General features: G+C 40.9%; 1 protein-coding gene across 4 annotated transcripts in view; it reads left to right on the top strand.

The window, feature by feature from the left end:
- Window positions 1-7,695: 7,695 nt before the first annotated feature.
- LOC139397182 (activin receptor type-1C-like) overlaps window positions 7,696-21,084 on the top strand; it is a 28,002-nt gene continuing 14,613 nt past the window's right edge. For 3 of the 4 annotated variants that reach the window (XM_071144076.1, XM_071144055.1, XM_071144063.1), the window contains exons 1-2: window positions 7,696-7,904; window positions 18,803-19,033. In XM_071144076.1, coding sequence (XP_071000177.1) covers window positions 7,835-7,904; window positions 18,803-19,033 — 301 coding nt within the window. In that variant the 5' untranslated portion in view covers window positions 7,696-7,834. Of the gene's footprint in view, window positions 7,905-12,744; window positions 12,803-18,802; window positions 19,034-21,084 lie in introns of those variants that run through there. The other variant, XM_071144069.1, reaches the window with a different exon arrangement.

The following is a 21,084-nucleotide window of genomic DNA, read 5'->3' as shown; positions in this document are numbered from 1 at the left end:
GAACATTCTCCAACTGGTTTGACATTGGGAATGTTCTCAAATAGTTCAGAGAACATTAATGTTCTTTTGTGGGGAATTTCAGTACTTCAGCATAATGTTTCCTCATGGTTGTATTTAAAGTCATGTTCTCATTGTTCAGAGAATATTAAAGCCCCCATGCAGTCTTTTAAATGTCATTTTAAAATTGTCACTTTGTCTAAGTCACTGTGTATTTATTTTTATAATACTCATATTTGTCAATTTATCTTGCTTTAGCTCCCTTGGGCCACTGAAATGCTCAATTGCATTGTGTAGGCATTAGGAAACTAAATGTAAAATGAAATGAGATATTTACATACACAGACTGATTGCCTTTTCATTCTCTCTGTATTGTTGGGAAGGGCCCATAAGTAATAATTTCACTGTTAGTCTACACCCTGTGTTTTTACAAAGCATACAACAAATTACATTTGATTTGGCCTTACCCCTTAAAAAACAAAACAAAGGCCTGTCAGTTGGAGCTGGAGTCGGACCCTGAAAGCGACAAAGTTCCACAGGTGTGTAGGCTACTTTGTTTTGTCATCAAAACAAAAGGCATACATAATGCATCTTAATTTGCTATATCATTATTGTACTGTGTTCAATAGGTCACAAGAAGATGCAGGACCAGAACAGCCTGTTTATCTGGTGGACCGTCCTGGCCGTCTATTCATTGCAGAATGACATGATTATCTACAGGGCTATAGGCCTCTGCGTCTGAGGCAATACTAATAAACAATACTAAGTATGCTTGGTATTACTTGCTGTGTTAGGCCTCTGAGATGCAATGGCCCATGGTATAATCTTCAGTATCTAAGTCTATTTCATCACTTTGCAAAATAGACTTTGATGACACTGGAGTTAACATTCAATTTTTTTTAATGAGTAAACATTCTTAGGTCAATAAAGAAATCAGACTCTATTGAAAGGTTGTCATTCTTCGTAAATTCTCTTGTCAATTATTTACATAAGACCATAAAACAGATGCACTGCAATTGTTTTCTTTATTGTAAACTGTCAAAGTGCTCTGTTGTGGCACATGTATTTGTATAAATAAAACCTATAAATAAAACTGTCTCAGATTGCAAACAAGGTTATAATGAAAGTAAAAATCATGGCATGTATGTCTTTTCAAGTTATTGTTTTACAACTCAAGCTCTGGAAGGTATAACTCGTTCTCAATAAAAGGTATTTCCATTCTGATCCTGTTTTTGTGACTGATGGTACTTTTCTACAATTCTACGAAATATTCCGTGATCAGACTCTCTCTTATCCAGCTAGTAAATTAAACGCATATCTGCACCAAAACAAAATCACAGAAAGCATAGACTCTTTCATGTAATATATTAAAGAACTTTATTGAAAGAATAAGGATAGGGGAATACATTTTCTAATTAAAACCTGAAAACAATGTACAAGTTACATAACTATAATATCATACACTACTGCTTGCCCTTGCATTCAGGTGCCACACAAAAAAAGTAATTATCTTATCTTTCCTGTAACAAAGCCAACAATTTCTAGAGTAGTTACTTTCTGTTCTGACAATCAGCCAAATGCTAGCTTGGTCTTTGATCTGTTTGTGCTATATATCAAACTCCTATGTATAGCCAAGCCAACGTGGCATGACAACTATCATACATGAGGAGTTAGCAAGACAGCATAAACAGATCTGGGACCAGGCTATAATTCTTTTTTTTAAATATATTTTTTTACCCCTTTTTCTTCCCAATTTCGTGGTATCCAATTGTTTAGTAGCTACTATCTTGTCTCATCGCTACAACTCCCGTACGGGCTCGGGAGAGACGAAGGTTGAAAGTCATGCGGCCTCCGATACACAACCCAACCAAGCCGCACTGCCTCTCTCACACAGCGCCATCCAACCCGGAAGCCAGCCGCACCAATGTGTCAGAGGAAACACCGTGCACCTGGCAACCTTGGTTAGCGCGCGGTCCGCCACAGGAGTCACTGGTGCGCGATGAGACAAGGATTTCCCTACCGGCCAAACCCTCCATAACCCGGACGACGCTAGGCCAATTGTGCGTCGCCCCACGGACCTCCCGGTCGTGGCCGGATACGACAGAGTCTGGGCGCAAACCCAGAGTCTCTGGTGGCACAGCTGGCGCTGCAGTACACCGCCCTTAACCACTGCGCCACCCGGGAGGCCCAGCTATAACATTTCTGCGACTTGCACACCAGCTTGGTCCACCAGCATCGACCTAGGAAGGTTAGAGGGGGAACCAGTTCAGCTGCTTCTCTGCTAGTAGATGTTCGCCTGTCTGTCCTGTTTGTGTGTGTGTCTCATACTTTTCGTCCTAGTCTTCACCAAGTATCTCCTCATCAAAAGCATCTTCCTCCAAGAAGTCCATGATATGATCATGTACAGTGGCAAGAAAAAGCATGTGAACCCTTTGAAATTACTTGGATTTCTGCTGCTTAAACTAATAACACGCAAACAATTTTACATTTTCATGTATTTACTGAACACACCATGTAAACATTCACAGTGCAGGGTCCAAAAAGCATGAACCCTTGGATTTAACAACTGGTTGACCATCCTTTGGCAGCAATAACTTCAACCAAATGTTTTCTGTAGCTGTGAATCAGACCTGCACAACTGTCAGGAGGAATTTTGGACCATTCCTCTTTACACAACTGTTTCAGTTCAGCAATATTATTGTGATGTCTGTTGTGAACTGCTCTCTTGAGGACATGCCACAGCATCTCAATCAGGTTGAGGACAGGACTGACTGGGCCACTCCAGAAGGCGTATTTTCTTCTGTTGAAGCCATTTCGTTGTTGATTTACTTCTGTGTTTTGGGTCGTTGTCCTGTTGCATCATCGAACTGTTGAGATTCAATTGGCAGACAGATAGCCTTACATTCTCATGCAAAATGTATTGATGAACTTGGGAATTCATTTTTCCATCTGATAGCAAGCTGTCCAGGCCCTGATGGTTTGGAGCAGCAAGGCAGCTCCAAACCACGATGCTCCCTCCACCATACTTTACAGTTGGGATGAGATTTTGATGTTGCTGTGCTGTGCCTATTTTTCTCCACACATAGTGTTGTGTGTTCCTACAAAATAACTCAACTTTAGTTTAATCTGTCCACAGAATATTTTGCCAGTAGCGCTGTAAACATCTAGTTGCTCTTTTGCGAACTTCAGACGAGCAGCTATGTTTTTTTGACAGCAGTGGCTTCTTCTGTGGTGTCCTCCCATGAATACCATTCTTGTTTGGTGTTTTACGTATCGTAGACTCGTCAACGGAGATGTTCCAGAGATTTCTGTAAGTCTTTAGCTGACACTAGGATTCTTCTTAACGTCATTGAGCATTCTGTGCTGTGCTCTTGCAGTAATATCTTTGCAGGACGGCCACTCCTAGGGAGAGTAGCGACAGTGCCGAACTTTCTCCATTCATAGACAGTTTGTCTTACCGTGGACTGATGAACATCAAGGCTTTTAGAGATACTTTTGTAAATCTTTCCAGCTTTATGCAAGTCAACAATTCTTAATCTTTGGTCTTCTGAGATCTCTTTTGTTTGAAGCATGGTTCACATCAGGCAATGCTGCTTGTGAATAGCAAACTCATATTTGTGAGTGTCTTTTATAGGTCAGGGCAGCTCTAACCAACATCTCCAATCTCGTCTGATTGATTGGACTCCAGGTTAGCTAACTCCTGACTCCAATTAGCTTTTGGAGAAGTTATTAGCCTAGGGGTTCACATACTTTTTCCATAAATTATGTATTCAATATAGACAAGAAAAATATAGTAATTGTGTGTTATTAGTTTAAGCACACTGTGTTTGCCTATAGTTGAGACTTAGATGAAGATCAGATCAAATTGTATGACCAATATATGCAGAAATCCAGGTAATTCCAAAGGCTCCACATACTTTTTCTTGTCACTGTATGCCTGTAGTAAAGTCAAACCAGCTAGACCTCCAGCCAGGGCTTTTATAGGTCATATGATATATCATAAGGGGTATACATTCATTCTTGCATTTAGCAGCCAGAAGGCTTTACATTTTTGGGTGGATCATATATCAGTAGCCTAAGCAGCCGATAGTGGGGCGCTAGATCTGCACTATTGTCTAAGATTGATATGCATTCCCGGTAATACACTTGTGTCCGCCATGGACCGGCATGTACAGAAAGCATCCTCCATTCAGGCTAAATTGTCCGAAAATACGAAAATGGTGGTGGAAAAAGGGATTTTCAAAACGATATAGTGACGAAGCATGCAACCCATGAATAGCATGTCCTTTACTTATAATAGGAAAATAACTATCTGGACACTTGATGAATGGTTGCTGCTGCTGATGATTTCAAGATCTAGGCGATGCTTGATGGAGCTGCTGGGAAATCCACATGTATGCCTAGTCTGATTTGCAACGTAGTCAGATGCAAAGTGTGCTGTGCAGGAGGTTCAACTGAACTCTGACAGTTGATTATGAAAACAAATCAGATGAAGTGATTGTTTGGATGGAATACAGTGCTAATGCAGCCATACTGCACAATCGATCTTGCTTTTGGGCGGGACCAGCACCAAAACTTGGAGGGAATATGTAAATAAACTATGAACGTTAATTGGTTTATTATAATCAATAAACTATGAATGTTAGTTGGTTTATTATAATCAGATTGCCGGTGACCTTATCCCTTACGAAAAAAGATTGCAGTCAGAGTGCAGTATAACTGGAGTCCACTGCAGTAAAACTGCAATTAGAGTGCAGTATAACTGAAGTATGCTGCAAATACTGTGTCCAAAATAACACCGTTTTTTTATTGCAGTAATTTTGCAGTATAATTAAGCAATACGGCCCGAGGTGAAGACTTCTAGCTGAGGAGTTCATCTTAACTATACCCCAATGACTCTCATGTAGTTCTGCCAGTAGTCTGCTTTGCTTGCTTTGTGGAATCCACACCCTGTAACCCCAAAGGACAGAGTCATCCCAACTTTCTTTTGACATAAATGCGTAACTATTGTCAATACAGGATCTTTCTCAGTTTCAAGTGCTATATCTTTAGCAGTGATTGGCAAGTCATCTATAAATGACACTCTACACAGTGGATTTGGGTTAGGACCCCTACAATCACTCAGGGGGAGTCTGGACAACACATCTGGATTGCCATGCTGCTCTGATGGTTTGTACTGTATCTCATGTGTGCAAGCTGCTCAAATCAAAGACCATCACTGCCTTCTAGCTGCTGCAAGTGTTGGGACACCTGTCTTAGGACCAAGAATCTTAGGGTGTGTCAGCAAGGTACATTTCCTACCATACAAGTAAAGTTCAGAAAACGCTCTAAGAATGTTATTTAAACTCTGTCTCTCCTTTATTTTGTTAAGCGTGTTCAGGTGTGTGCGATTTACCGGTATTTACCACACAAAACTTCCCCCTTTTCCTGGGATAAATAACTGATATATAATTTATATGAACAGCATGCCGTGAAATGGAACGGTTAAATTATATAAAATGTCTAAATCTGGCTTCTCTACAGCCTCTGCATGATGAATCATCAATGCTCAGGGCGGGGACAGACAGCCCATCTCAGTATGGAGTGCAGTTCACAATGCATGTTGTAGACCTTTCATCTCATCATGGTTACTTTTTTTCTTGTGACAGGCAGGTCTGCATTTGCTCCAGGATAGTGTATGCTGCAGTAATATAAAGACCAAATAACTGTCTAATTTTCTCCATCTGGCTTTTGAGGGTCACCTCATTTTTTAATTGTAAAGATGTTTTGTTTTTATTATTGCCGCTCCAGAGTTTTAGAACAGCCTATCACTCGAATATCGTTGCTTTAAATCAAATTGCATCCAAAATAGATCATCCTGTTCTAGATCGACACAGTGCATTCGGAAAGTATTCAGACCCCTTGACTTTTTTCACATTTTGTTACCTTACAGCCTTATTCTAAAATTGATTAAATCCGTTTTTCCCCTCATCAATCTACACACAAGTACCCATAATGACAAAGCAAAAACAGATTATTAGAAATTTGAGCAAAAAAAAAATACAAATGAAGCTGAAATATCACAGTTACATAAGTATTCAGACCCTTTACTCAGTACTTTGTTGAGGCACTATTGGCACCGATTACAGCCTCGAGTCTTCTTGGGTATGACGCTACAAGTTTTTCCCATTAATCTCTGCAGATCCTTTCAAGCTCTGTCAGGTTGGATGGGGAGCTTCGCTGCACAGCTGTTTTCAGGTCTCTTCAGAGATGTTCGATCGGGTCAAGTCCAGGCTCTGGCTGGGCCACTCAAGGACATTAAGAGACTTGTCCCAATCTTAGTTTCATCAGACCAGGGAATCTTGTTTTTCATGGTCTGAGAGTCTTTAGGTGCCTTTTGGCAAACTCCGAGCGGGCTGTCCTGTGCCTTTTACTGAGGAATGGCTTTCGTCTAGCCACTCTCTCATAAAAGCCTTATTGGTGGAGTGCTGCAAAGATGGTTGTCCTTCTGGAAGGTTCTCCCATCTCTACAGAAGAACTCTGGAGCTCTGTCAGAGTGACGATCGGGTTCTTCATCACCTCCCTGACCAAGGCCCTTCTCCCCTGATTGCTCAGTTTGGCTGGGTCGCCAGCTCTAGGAAGAGTCTTGGTGATTCCAAAGCAGGCCTTTATGGTAGAGTGGCTAGGCTGTTGTATTCGGCGCATGTGACAAATAACATTTTATTTAATTTAATGTAGGGCTCATAAAATGTATTTAATGTATGGCTCATCAGGCTCAGGTAGTATCAGGCTTGCATTTTCGATCAAAGCTCTAATCAAATCCAGACAGGCCTATTTATATGCTTTTATATTGCTTTTGAATTTGGCAAGAAATATGCGACCTACGCACTTCCTTAAACCTAAAATAAGTAAGAAGAAGAAGTAATTTTGTGTGGAAGTCAAACATTTGTTTTACGTTGGAGGCAGACACATTGAGCTCTGTAGATAACCCTTCTCCCCTTGTTCATAGGAGGGACACCTGTTGGTGATTTAGATGTTCACAAATGTTACATATTTTGACTATCACCAGCGTCATGATGTTTGTTAAAGTAATAAAGAAGGTGAAATATTTTAGGTAGAAAAACAGAACTATATATGGACATATAAAGTATGAAAAGGCTTATTCATTCACAATTAGTTTTATTTATCATATCATATTTGTATATTTTTTATTATACTTTTATTGTGTATTAGATCATATCGGTTCAATTGTTTTTTTCCTCAGACATAAATAAACAATTCCAGGTGAAAACCAAAGGTCACAGCTTTCTGGGGGCGGGGACAACACTACTAAATTAAGAAAATATTGCCCTCTTGCTAGATTGATGACTAAAGCCATAGAGAAACTGTCAGTTGTTGTCAGTTCAACTGGTTTTAAAAACTATGATTTCCATTCTCAGAGAGTTGATAAAAACCTCCCAGGAATTTTTTCAGGGAACCAGAGTAAAATGTTCTCAGAACCTCCCTGTAACCTAAAAATGAACATTCCCAGAACAGGCAAAATGTTCACTTCTGTTTGCAAAACAATTCGTGTTGCGGGTCTGGAAATCTATGTGGCTTACTTCCCACAACCAATGTGAAACCAAAAACAGACGTCCCCAGAACTTTTAATGTGCTAGCTGGGGAGCGTTAATCCTTTTAAATTCCGAGTCGACAGAGGCGGAGCAAATCTGCCTGCTTATTCAGCTCTCTCACTGCTTATTTACAGTGGAGCAATGCGAAGTGTGTACGCGACGGATTTAAACACGAAAGTCATGATTTTCTCTAGAAACATGGTATAGACAGGGCGTCCGCGAACCAAGCAGATGTGGCTCCGGCCATGACTCATCCCAGGCTCAACACGGTTGAAGCGGCGTTGATATTTATATCCGTTGCACAGCTGAGCACAGGTAGGCTATAAGACAAACTTTGTGCGACCACTGCATGTATCATGTGTTTCGTGATAACTTGTTTAGGCGGTAATTGTAGGCTGCTTTTCTGTGTCCTGTGTTGCAGTTGGACTTGAAATGTAGGCAACAGCCTGACAGTTTGAGTGGACTCAATCACATGATGTCCGCAGTTCATGTATAATATAGTTTGCATACATCTTTTTGTTACCACATTTTGTATCCTGAACATTAAGTAAAATAATTACACTAACCATATGAAAAATAGCTAATGTCAAAAGATCAGTCTAAAGCGCTTGGTTTATTTTTGAATCAACGTGATAGAAGTTCATGTATTTGCTCAATTCATATGACTTGGCCAACCTGTAGGCTACTATGTCATAAACCTAATTTACTCTACTCTTGAAATTAATTTATTTCGCTGAGACTGAATTTGTTCCATCTTTCTAAACTGAACCAAACACAAATTGTATTACCTTTTACATTTGTTGTATTATTTAAAAACGTTCTCTGCAAGTACTATGATGATTTTTTAAAATGTATTAAATAGGTAGATTTAATGTAAAATCATGATAAGAGCCTCTTTACATTGCTGGTCCAACTCGAGGTGTCAAAAATGCACCCTCCTCCGCAACCTTTAAAAATATTTTCACATGACCCTCCCCTGAAAATAAACATTTAACACCCTCCCGTCTCATAAAATTAACCAAAACAATTATATTACCTCCATAAATAACAATAACTGTAGCAACTCTGTGTTTATAAACTAGGATATCGATTTTACCACTTCAGTGTTTTTTTTTTTTTTTTGTGGTACAGTTGATGCCATGCAGGTCTACCGGGCCAGAAGGTTGAGGGTTCGCGGACCACCACGGACGAGCTCACCCTGCCTGTTTTCATTGCGCTACGATCAGAGCCGGCTGCAGACAAAAATTCTGGAAATCAGATGTTCAACATTTGGATGCTATACTCAGAAAACAAATGCAAATCATTTTCCACCAACAGATTTATGTGCCAATGCACCACACACAACCAATAAACAACGCGTAAATGCATACCGATTTAGTAATTTTGAGCGTTCATCATCAGTTTTGACAATCTCAATTTAATTGAGGTGTTAGTCTCGACAAACCGAAAATGCATCCAATCCTTCCTACTTTGTTATTTTTAGTATTTACGTTGCTGCGTTGTTGGGTATAGTGCTTGCAAGAAAGGCATTTCACTGTACTTGTGCATGTGACATTAACTTGAAACAGGATCGATCGAAGGCTTGGTTTGACAATCTCCGAATGTCATTCAACTTTTGCGTGTTTTGTAACAGATTTCTATCCTTTAGTGGAATGGATTTAGCGCAGTTTGGATGCTGTAATTATTAGTGTGGATGAACGTGTGCAGGTAGCGTAATCAGATTAAAACATTGGCTAGTTTATGCCACACGTACACTGAGTGTACTAAACATTAGGAACACCTTAATATTGAGTTGCACCTCCGTTTGCCCTCAGAACAGCTTCATTCTGTCTGGGCATGGACTTTACAAGGTGTCGAAAGCGTTCCACAGGGATGCTGGCCCACCGTTGTGTCAAGTTGGCTTGATGTCCTTTGGATGGTGGACCATTCTTGATACACACGGAAAACTGTTGAGGGTGAAAAACCCAGCAGCGTTGCAGTTATTGACACACTCAAACCGGTGCGCCTGGTACCCACTACCATTCCCCGTTCAAAGGCACTTCAATCCTTTGTCTTGCTTGCCCATTCACCCTCTGAATGTTTCAATTGTCTCAAGGCTTTAACCGGTCTCCCCCCCCTTCATCTACACTGATTGAAGTGGATTTAACAGGTGGCATCAATAAGGGATCATAGCTTTCACCTGGTCATGGAAAGAGGAAGTGTTCCTAATGTTTAGTAAACTCGGTGTAAAAGATAATACATTTGAAAAAGTATTGAAGTATTAGGTTCCCGGTTGACGAATAGCCCCTCGGATTAGAAAGCAGAACGCGTGTTAAACTTTCCTGAATAACTGGGCCTGCTGGGTGCATATAATCCGTTGTTTCCCAAACTCGGTTCTCGGGACCCCAAGGGGTGCACGTTTTTTTTGTTTTTTTTCCCTAACACTACACAGCTGATTCAAATGATCAAAGCTTGTTGATTAATTTATTATTTGAATCAGCTGTGTAGTGCTAGGGCAATAACCAAAAGGTGCACTCCTTGGGGTTCGGAGAACCGAGTTTGGGTAACCTTGACGTAGGCCTATGTGGTCATGACTTGGGAGAATGATGATCGGCAACAGACAGCTCATCAGTATTAGAAGTAAAAATAGAACCAGACTGGTTTGCCACTGTGCCTTTCTATAATCTATCGAGAGTGGACCCACAACTGATCCAAATGGAATGAAACATTTAAATAACAGGGCTTTTGCTCTATTATTCAAGTTACATTTTCACTGCATATTACAGCCTAGAGTAGAATTATGCTCACTTGAAAACAATAATGCAATTATTCATTGGATTGTGGTGTTGTGGGATAATTGTATTGTCCCTTAACAAGATCAATAAGGGAGCTTTTTGAGCTGTGTCTCTGCACTCTTCTATCATGTGTAATGACGGACCTGGTCCTGCCTATCAGCTATTTCTCTCTTGTGGATTTTATATAGAAAATTGGTGCAGATTTGAATAATTTTATGCATGGTATGATTGCTAGTTAACACATTGCAGATCTGGACAAACGATCCAACTGTCACTATGGATGGAGGGCAGGATAGACAGTTGACTGGTATACTATACTGAACAAAGTTTTTCCACATGTTTACTGAGTTACAGTTTATACAAGGAAATCAGTCCATTGAAATAAATTCATTAGGCCCTTATCTATGGATTTCACATGACTGAGCAGCCGTGGGTGGGCCTGCAGGGCATAGGCCCACCTACTGGGGAGCCAAGCCAAGCACAGCCAATCAGAATTAGTTTTTCCCCACAAAAGGGCTTCATTACAGACCGAAATACTCCTCAGTTTCATCAGCTGTCCAGGTGGCTGGTCTCAGACGATTCCGCAGGTGACGTAGCCGGATGTGAAGGGGCTGGGTTGGTTATGCATGGTCTGTGATTGTTAGTCCGGTTGGACATACTACCAAATTCTCTAAAATGACGTTGGAGGCGGTATGTGGTAGAGAATTGAACATTCAATTATCTGGTAGCAGCTCTGGTGGACATTCCTGCAGTCAGCAGGCATTGTCATTAATACGTGTCACATATCAGTTTGCAAACAATGTAAAATAAATAAATAATTACTTAGTTAATAAATCCGCATACAAACATGGTCTCTCTTTTTTTTTTGTTGTTGCTTTCTTGAGTAAGGCAACTCCAAAATGCAGGTGTTTCAGCCTAGCTCAGGGCTTTCTGTGGTGGTGGGGCAGCCAGCGGAAAATACGGAGCGTAGGGGTTGGCAATGTTCTCTAGTTGCGCCATGATTGGCTCAGTGTTCTGTCACTCATGGGGACACTACGTCACTGGCAAATCTAAGGGTAGAGCTCAAATTCAAGCCCCTTTGGTGCTGCCATAGCGTTACATTAGAACTGCCCATCCAAGAAGGCTCAAGGTCATTGGCCACAGATGAAATTACGTCAAATCACGTTATATCTACAGTAGCTTTGATTGGACTGAACATCATACTTTCAAAATCTTAGCTAGCAGTCATCATCATGAATAAAGTTGACAATCTACTGGTAAATCCTTTTTAATCCTTGTCATATGAAGAGAAATAATGAAGATAAATTATAGATAAAACATATCTACGCTCGTCGGCCATTGGACATAAACATTACACAAGTTGGAAATCGCAAATTCACCAATGAGTGGTTTAGAAGGAATCAGTGGCTAACAGCAAGCATTGAAAAGCAATAACTAGCCTGCTGTTCAGTGGAGTTGGTGTGTGGTCTCTATTCAGGGTTGAAGGTAGGGATGCACGATATATCGGTGAGCATATCGGAATCGGACGATATTTGTTAAAAATGCCAGCATCGGCCCGATGTGTAGTTTAACACCGATGTGCAAAACTGGTGTCAAAGCTGACGTACGTTTAAATATAACGTAAGTAGATGACAGGTAATGATGCCAGGAAAAATACAGCGCTACACAGAACAAAAGCAGAAAAATACTAAGCGCACTTCCAACAACTAAACAAGTTCAAGTCCAGCAGTCATTTGAAGGAGTTATAAAATTTCAGCGACACAACTCAAAGGCAAAATCTGTTAACGCCAAGATAATGGATTTACTTATGCTACTTGCTATGGGCGTCACAATTGACATTTGGACCAACGATGTCAGCCCCGCAATTATGCTGAGTCTGACAGCACAGTGGGTCGATGAGGATTTTGTACTGAGGAAAGCCGCATTGCATGCTCAAGAGTGTGCTGGTTCTCATACCGCTGCTGCCATTTCGATGGCATTTGAGAACATGTTTGAAACTTGGAAACATGAACACACTCCTAGCTCCAACTGACTGGAGAAATAAGATAATCAACTGTGTCTGCAGCAGACATGATATCCTCTATCATGGCATTGAAATGCCTGCTCAACAAAACTGCCCACACCGACCGTGGGGTTAACTTGCAAAAGTACTTGAGGCTGTGAACAAGCGATTCGGTGGCATTCTCTCTGAGCCTCTTCACTGTGTCGCCACCATGCTCGAGGCTAGGTACAAGGACTGCTACTTTGATGCAGACAAGAAACAGGGTTTACCTGAAATGTTAGACACAGCTGGACAAGATGGAAACGGACACAGTGACTGTGCGCACCTTGGAAGAGAGGCCACGGACAGACAGAGCTGGTACTCCACTGCTTGACATGCATGATAAATTCCTGGTTGAGAATGAAACGATGGAACAAATTAACAAAACAGCATGGCAAGTAAGTGAACGAGAGGTTTTGATTATGTTTTACTGGTAATGGGGACATGTGTAAATGCCAACAAAATAACTTTTTGCTGTGTGTGTGTGTGTGTAACCTTTTATTTAACTAGGCAAGTCAGTTACGAACATTAGTTTGTCAGACTGGGTGTCACCAAAGCTGTGTTGTATTCATCAGGAACACTTCCCTCCGTATGTTTTTGGACAGTGAAGCTACAGTTTAAATTTGGCTCTATACATTTTAGATTTAACATCAAATGTTTCATATTAGGTGACACAGAATGTGTATTTTTACCATTTAGAAGTGTAAGCACTTTATGTATCCAGTCCCCCCATTTGAAGAAGTCATACATATATGATAAAATCACTTAGTGTATTAAAGTAGTCAAAGTTCAGTATTTGGTCCCACAGTCCTTGTACATAATGACTCCATCAAGCTTGTGACTTTGCAAACTTGTTGGATTCGTTTACAGCTTTGTTTAACCCAATAGGAAGTAAATACATTTCCTGAATAGCTGGGCGCATATGTGGTCACATTATTATGGGACAACTTGGGAGAATGATGTGCCGTCTGTTACGGCTCATCTCAAAATACAGCCAGACTGGCCTGCTACTGTGCTTTTCTAGACCTTTCAAACTTTTGAGTGTAGACCCACAACTTATCCAAACAGAATGAAACATTCAAGTCACAGGGCTTTCGGTCAGTAATTCAAATGACATATTCACTGCAGTTTTACAGCGTAGAGTAGAATTTTGGACCCACTTAAAAACAACAATACAATTGAAGTTCCGTGGCGCTGTGAGGTCACCTAGGCAGAGGGCTCCTGTACATTTAAATATTTTCTTCTGTTTTTTTTGTTTGACACTCCTTACTTTTTTCTTATTTTATTTTGTATTTTTGAACAGCCAAATGTGTACAGATAAGGTCTGGATTGCGTCTATTTGTTTCCTGCCTATGAATTCATGGAAAATCATATTTCTAAAGATGGCTAGCTAGCAATTCTGCCAGGCTACGGTAGCAATGCTAACTCATGTATTTTGATTTGAATACACCAGACTATTTATTTTTTGGTTTGACGGTCTCCTAACCCAATAAAGAGGACTGCAATGCATGGTGAGCTGGAAGTGACAATTTGATTGCTCAGGAGGTTATCATCTGAAGGTATGAGCAGCTGTCACAATTATCCTGAGTGAGAGAGAGAGAGCTCAAAAACAAACTTCATCTCGTTCTACAAGACCAGAGATTCTACGGTTACGGAGAAGTCTGTCACACCACCAGGATGGCGAGACGCCGATGAGACACCTTCAGTGGAGAGTGAACTGTGCTCATCCTATGTGGTTCCTTCTTGACTGTCGCGCCATCTGTTTGAGTCTTGAAACACTCCACTTTAAACTAACAAAGAATCGTAATCCAGAGCTACTCTATCAAATCTGTATTTTATTCTTGTTTGTTTTGCTTTTTCAAGAGCTTTGAGATTGTACTTTTTTTTTGTAATTAAAAGTGCAATAGAAGTTGACTTAATTCTTCATTGCATTGTGGTATTGTAGTCTAGGGTCATTGTATTGTCCCTAAACAAGATCAATAGGGAAGCTCTTCGAGCTTCGTCTCTCTTGCCTTCAATGTTCTTTCAATGCGCAATGACGCACCTGGTCTCTCCGCTGCCTATCTGCTATTCCTCCTTGTTATTGTGAATTTATATAGAAAATTGGTGCAGCTTTGAAGGACTTTTGTGTGGTATGATTGCTAGTAGTTAGCCTATTGCAGATCTAGACAGACATTTGGCTAGGATGGAAGAAATTGTATAGTAAAACTTCCAAAAGGATGAATGTAAACCAGTGAAAATAGCACTACCCTCCCCTGTGCCCAATTTATTTTCATTTTTTTAATAATAATACAACTCTCCCCTATTTTTGATATTCTCTACTGTCGCCTCATGAAACGTTTGTCAAATCCAAAATGCAGGAGTATAGAGCCAAATTTACCATTTTAGCTTCACTGTCCAAATGCATACGGAGAGGAGTGTAGTTCATATATATCATTTAAAAAAAGATGCATTACAAGGTCAAAACATTTTTCCACAAACATGACTTGCAAATGGACGTAATTAATGTATGACAATTTATCGTTACCCAAAATTCCATAATCATCACAATTCTACCCATGGGGATAAGCAAGAACGGCAAGTGAGATCCAATCATCACTATGAGAGAATTATGAGTTGCTTTCATATAGGACAGTTCAAAGCAAAGACCATTTATAAACAGTACATGCTGCTAGTAGTAAAACAATTTGCAATGTGGTTTTATATCGATTTGTCATGATTGTGAACCCCAGATGGCAATTAAGACATATCCAGAGCCACAGGTTGCCTGCCTGTCGGAGCCGTTTTCCCCCCATTTAGTTTTCTTTCTTGTAAACAGGCACTCATCTACTCTGCCTCATTTGCAGTCTTACCATTGGCAGGTTAGGTTGAGTGTAGCTACTTTCTCTCTGTCTGCACTTTATGATTAGGTATAATTTACCAGACATCTGTTCACAGTAGAGTGCCTCTTATGCCAGAAACCCTCTATCTTAGTGTGCCTGCCCATGCTTGCCATTGGTCAGGCACACTAAGAAAGTCCTCTACTTTCACTATGGCTTATAGGAAGGGCAGAGTATAATGTAAACAATCAATGGTAGATGGAGCGACATGTAGCCTAGTTTTGACCCCAGCTCAGATGGGAAAAACTGGTGTGGAGTGAGCTGGCATCATCCCAGATGCAGTTGAAGTTTACATACACCTTAGCCAAATACATTAAAACTCAGTTTTTCACAATTCCTGACATTTAATCCTAGTAAAAAGTCCCTGTCTTAGGTCAGTTACGATGGCCACTTCATTTTAAGAATGTGAAATGTCAGAATAATAGAAGAGAGAATGATTTATTTCAGCTTTTCTAGTTTGAGAAACAGACGACTCACAAGTCCTCAACTGGCAGCTTCGTTAAATAGTACCCGCAAAACACCAGTCTCAACGCCACAACAGTGAAGAGGCAACTCCGGGATGCTGGCCTTCTAGGCAGAATTCTTCTGTTCAGTGTCTGTGTTCTTTTGCCCATCTTAATATTTTATTTTTATTGGCCAGTCTGAGACATGGCTTTTTCTTTGCAACTCTGCCTGGAAGTCCAGCGTCCCGGAGTTGCCTCTTCACTGTTGTGACGTTGAGACTGGTGTTTTGCAGGTACTATTTAACGAAGCTGCCAGTTGAGGACTTGTGAGGCATCTGTTTCTCAAACTAGACACTAATGTACTTGTCCTCTTGCTAAGTTGTGCACCGGGGCCTCCCACTCTTTCTATTCTGGTTAGAGCCAGTTTGAGCTGTTCTGTGAAGGGAGTAGTACACAGCGTTGTATGAGATCTTCAGTTTCTTGGCAATTTCTTGCATGGAATATCCTTCATTTCTCAGAACAAGAATAGACTGATGCGTTTCAGAAGAAAGGTGTTTGTTTCTGGCCATTTTGAGCCTGTAATCGAACCCACAAATGCTGATGCTCCAGATACTCAATTAGTCTAAAGGCCAGTTTTATTGCTTCTTTAAATCAGCACAACAGTTTTAAGCTGTGCTAACATAATTGCAAAAGGGTTTTCTAATGATCAATTAGCCTTTTAAAATGATCAACTTGGATTAGCTAACACAACGTGCCATTGGAACACAGGAGTGATGGTTGCTGATAACGGGCCTCTGTACGCCTATGTAGATATTCCATAAATTAACTGAGTGATGGAGGAAGTCACACAGGAATATTGTAAAGGCATTTGGACAAGTGAATTCATTACCACACTGTTTAGAACAAAAAAATCAATTTGGAATGGATTAGTCTATTCATCTTCCCATCAGCAGTGTTGTGGGGTGTTCTGATAGTCTGGGAAATCGAGCTTTGCTCAGACATGTAGCAGGGACCCGAGTTAAGGACATGAGAGATTCCCTACAGCTCCGTATCAACCAGGCAAACATTACCTCTACTCCTATAAAAGTTGGACGTAGTCCCATCCAGTGGCGGTCGGTGTCGTTTTTAAGATGAGGGAGGACGATTATTTTCATGAGCATGGCCTTATTTGTATTACAACATAATGGTTCTGTCATTCATTTTCCATTCCCCCAGTTCAATGTAACATCGATTTGGTTTAGGCTACTACATTATACTCAAATTTGACCTGTACCCATCATGAGGTTGCTTCAACCTAGCCTATGAAAAGTTGACAACGTAGGTGCACACAGGTCTATATTTTATTTTTAGCTGACACATGGACAGACAGTGACACATTCAATACTGCCTTGCACACTCTTGCCTGCGTCTAGCTGATCTAGGGTGTAGTCATTAGTCCAATAGTTGCAAACAAGAGTTTCTATTGGACAAAATGAGGTATGTTTATCTTTGTTCCATTTGCTTTCTTTTAAGAAACGTTTTTCAACAGAATAGGCAGAATGAATATACCCCTGATCACACATAAACACAGTTCACTTTCATAGCAGCCACATACAAACAGCTTGTTGTATTCCTACTCGCATCTCTGCGATTTCCACCTCTCATACTTTTCCCTTCCCTTGCACAACACATCAGCTGTCTGTGACCAAGTGAAAGAACCTTTCCAAGCCAAACCTTCCTATCATAACTGCTACACTCAGCCTACATCATTGTCACCATATTAGCTAAAGTAATGTCATAGCTAATAGAACTAACGTGTTAGTAAGTTAAACCTGCTACAATCATGGAGTACAGTGTACAGTCAGTAAGCAATTTGGTAGTTACACTGGCTGGCCCCGGTGGCAATAAATTAGTAAAACCAAAAGCTTACCTTGACTTGAAAGAGTTCCAGTGTTGGATAGTCATGGCCAGATAGCTAACATAGCATCCCTAGCTAATTAAGTGAAAGTAGAAACAATTACGAAATATCTCTCTCTTGCTTCACCTTCATTTTTGAGGAAATAAATTCGTTCAAAACTGTTCAATTATTGTCTTTCTCTCATAGTCAACTACTCACCACATTTTATGCACTGCAGTGCAACTAGCTCGCTTTAGCTTATGCTTTCAGTACTAGATATATTCTCTGATCCTTTGATTGGGTGGACAACATGTCAGTTCTTTCTGCAAGCGCTCTGATTAGGGTGGAGGACATCCTCCGGAAGTTGTTATTAATTACTGTGTACGTCTATGGAAGGGGGTGAGAACCATGAGCCTCCTAGGTTTTCTATTTAAGGCAATGTACACAGAAGAGGACGGAAGCTAGCTGTCCTCCGGCTACACCATGGTGCACCCTACATGGTGCTGTTTAGGCTACCGTAGATCTTTATTGCAAAATAGTGTGTTTTTTTAAAATCAATTATTTGGTGACATGTCTATATATTTAGTATAGGATAACTTTTTTAATGTTTCACTATAAAAAAAAATGAAATTCACGGAGGAAGGATGGTCATCCCCCTTCCTCTACTGGTCCCATCCTACAGAATAGACCACCAATTCCTTGTGAGTAGGAGAGCCCTGCTGTCCTCGTGGCTTTATCAAAACAGGACAGGAGTGGGTAGGCATCCAAGAAGAGCACAATATTATCTGGGTGTTAATCTAAAGGGCATTATAGAATACTATTTTATTTGTTTTTAAGAGCATGTCCAGGATTACATAACAGGTAGGAAGCCTCAGCTTCAAAAGTATGAGTGGCCACTAGCCATAATGGCCACTCCCTAGAGGTCTGTAGTAGACATTGGTCAATGGCCACTGAGCGCCTCCAATTGTATTGCTGAAAGAAAGTATGCAAAATGGTTCTAAATTGATAAAAAACGACTGTTTTCCATGCGGTACCTGAGACGGCTTGTCCTAAAACATGAGGTATACAGTTATTAATGTTGTTCTTCAGAAGTTGAAGTGATATGCAAGAAAGGCTCTAGAAAATCACAAACTTGGGAGTTTACTAAGAAGCGTATTCGTAGAAAGCCAAGCATCAAAATGTCACACTGTTGCATTTCAGCTCTGAAGTGTGTGTGCCAGCTATGTGCCAACAACACCTGTGAGACGGGTGCAGACGGGGCCTGCTGGAACTCTGTGATGCTGATCAACGGGAAGGAGGAGGCCGTCAAGTCCTGTCTGTCCCCGGCTGAGATGAGGGGACAGGTCTTCTGCTACAGCTCCCGGAACGTCTCCAAGAGGAACTGCTGCTTCACAGACTTCTGCAACAACGAGACCCTGCATCTGCATCCAGGTAATTATGAAGTCACGCTACTTATCGCAAAGTCTATTGTACTGTTATTAGAATATTTTGCCCAATCATTATGGTTTTCACTTTCTGGAATTTAACCCCATGGTTTCGAAACTCAAACACATGTCCCTTAACCATTTAATACTCTCAGCCTGACCTGTGTTTATTCTACCAAAGGAAAGCGTTATAAAGAAATAGAAAACCCATGCGGACATCGTTTGTAGCTAGAGCGCATTCCAGGAGGGATTTCCCGCTCAGACTGTGGTCTAGCCAGACGAGCTAAGCTACCATTGATTGGCCTAGCGTATCCTGTGACATAATGTTGTCAGAGGTTACCCGCCGCAAACCCGTCAGGTTTATAGATACCTCGTCAGGCCAGGCGTGTGGAATTGGTTAGAGCGAACCGCCTGCTTTGTCGACGGTAGAGGGCTTAGAGGTAGGTTAGTTAAAGCTGTCGGTACATGTTGCTGTTCTCAACACGGCGACCTCGGTGAGTAAACATTCTCATCTTTGACGTTTCAACGTCGCCTGATTTCTGTTACTGTTCGGTATGGAAGATCTGTAGTTAGTTATGGTGCTATGAAGCTGTATGACATCCACATGCTTCTCCCTTTTTAGTTCCTGGCGTTTCACTTTGCTCTCCTCAAAGTTACTCTTCATTAGGAATGTGAGGGTTTGTACACATTATAATCGGCCAAATGTATATTATTACGATTTAGGCCTCGAAATGGATATATAATGACTGTACAAAACATTAGCAACACCTTCCTAATATTGAGTTGTGCCCCTTTTTGCCCTCAGAAGTGCCTCAGTTCATTGGGTGTCCTTTGGGGGGAGTCTCCCATGTCCTTTGGGTGGTGGACCATTTTTGATACACACAGGACACTCTTGAGCGTTGCAGTTCTTGACACACTCAAACCAGTGTGCCTGGCACCTACTACCATAACCTGTTCAAAGGCACTGAAATATTTTGTCTTGCACATTCACTGTCTGAATGGCACACATACACAATCCATGTCTCAAGGCTTAAAAATCCTCCTCACCTTCATCTATACTGATTTGAAGTGGATTTAACAAGTGACATCAGTAGGGCTCATAGCTTTAACCTGGATTCACCTGGTCAGTCTGTCATGGAAAGAGCATGCATTTCTCATGTTTTGTATGCTCAGTGTACAACTCGCAGTAACACTGTACCTTGCAAGTTAACATCGGCTCGCTCCCTAAATAGCCCAAAACCCTAGAATTGTACTCTTCATATCATATAATTGACCTATCTGACCTTTTCCATAGAACTATTTGTATGTGTGTGTGTGTGTGTGTGTGTGTGTGTGTCATAAAGCTTCTTATATCTAGAATCGTATATGTAAGGTTTAGAATAGTTAAGTCGAATCAGACTGTGCTGGGCTAGAACAAAGGCCTGCACACCCGGTGTCTCTCCAGGGCCAGGGTTGGTAATAACTGATTTACAGTGACACTACAGGACCCAGACCAATCATCAGAGTGTACTTAGACCCTTTGAGGCGAAAAATCAACACACACAGTATGATAAAGCTGTTAAAGGTAACATTCGTCAGTTGTTCACAGACGACAGTCTACACAACAACTTCGGGTATGAATGGATACGGGGATGTTAAAGTGATCTCTGCTGTTTCAGAGGAGAACTGCACTATTGCTGACAACCTTGTATTTAAGAGGGTACGGACTTGTATTTTAAGAGGGCACGGACTAGACTCTCTATTTCCTCTATTCTTCAGTGCCTGTGCTATGACCTTGATTACCGTTCCCGTGGTAACCACATTGATTGTATGCACCAAAGCAGAGCGGTCGAACAGCTTCCAAATTGCCCGAGCTACAGAGAAAAGATAAGCGCTATATCAATAACTCATAAAGGCCACTTAGACAACGATATAACTTACTACTATCGCTGTGGATGAAGTGTGTGTAGCTGTTTTACAGTTCATATAAGGTAATCAGTCAATTTAAGTCAATTTGGCCCTAATCTATAGATTCCACATGTCTGGGAATACAGATAGACATCTATTGGTCACAGATAC

Source organism: Oncorhynchus clarkii, chromosome 3 (assembly GCF_045791955.1).
Source record: "Oncorhynchus clarkii lewisi isolate Uvic-CL-2024 chromosome 3, UVic_Ocla_1.0, whole genome shotgun sequence".
In the NCBI taxonomy this organism is placed as follows: domain Eukaryota; kingdom Metazoa; phylum Chordata; class Actinopteri; order Salmoniformes; family Salmonidae; genus Oncorhynchus; species Oncorhynchus clarkii.
Note: the sequence above shows the minus strand (reverse complement) of the source record. Positions and strands in the feature narration are given on the sequence as shown.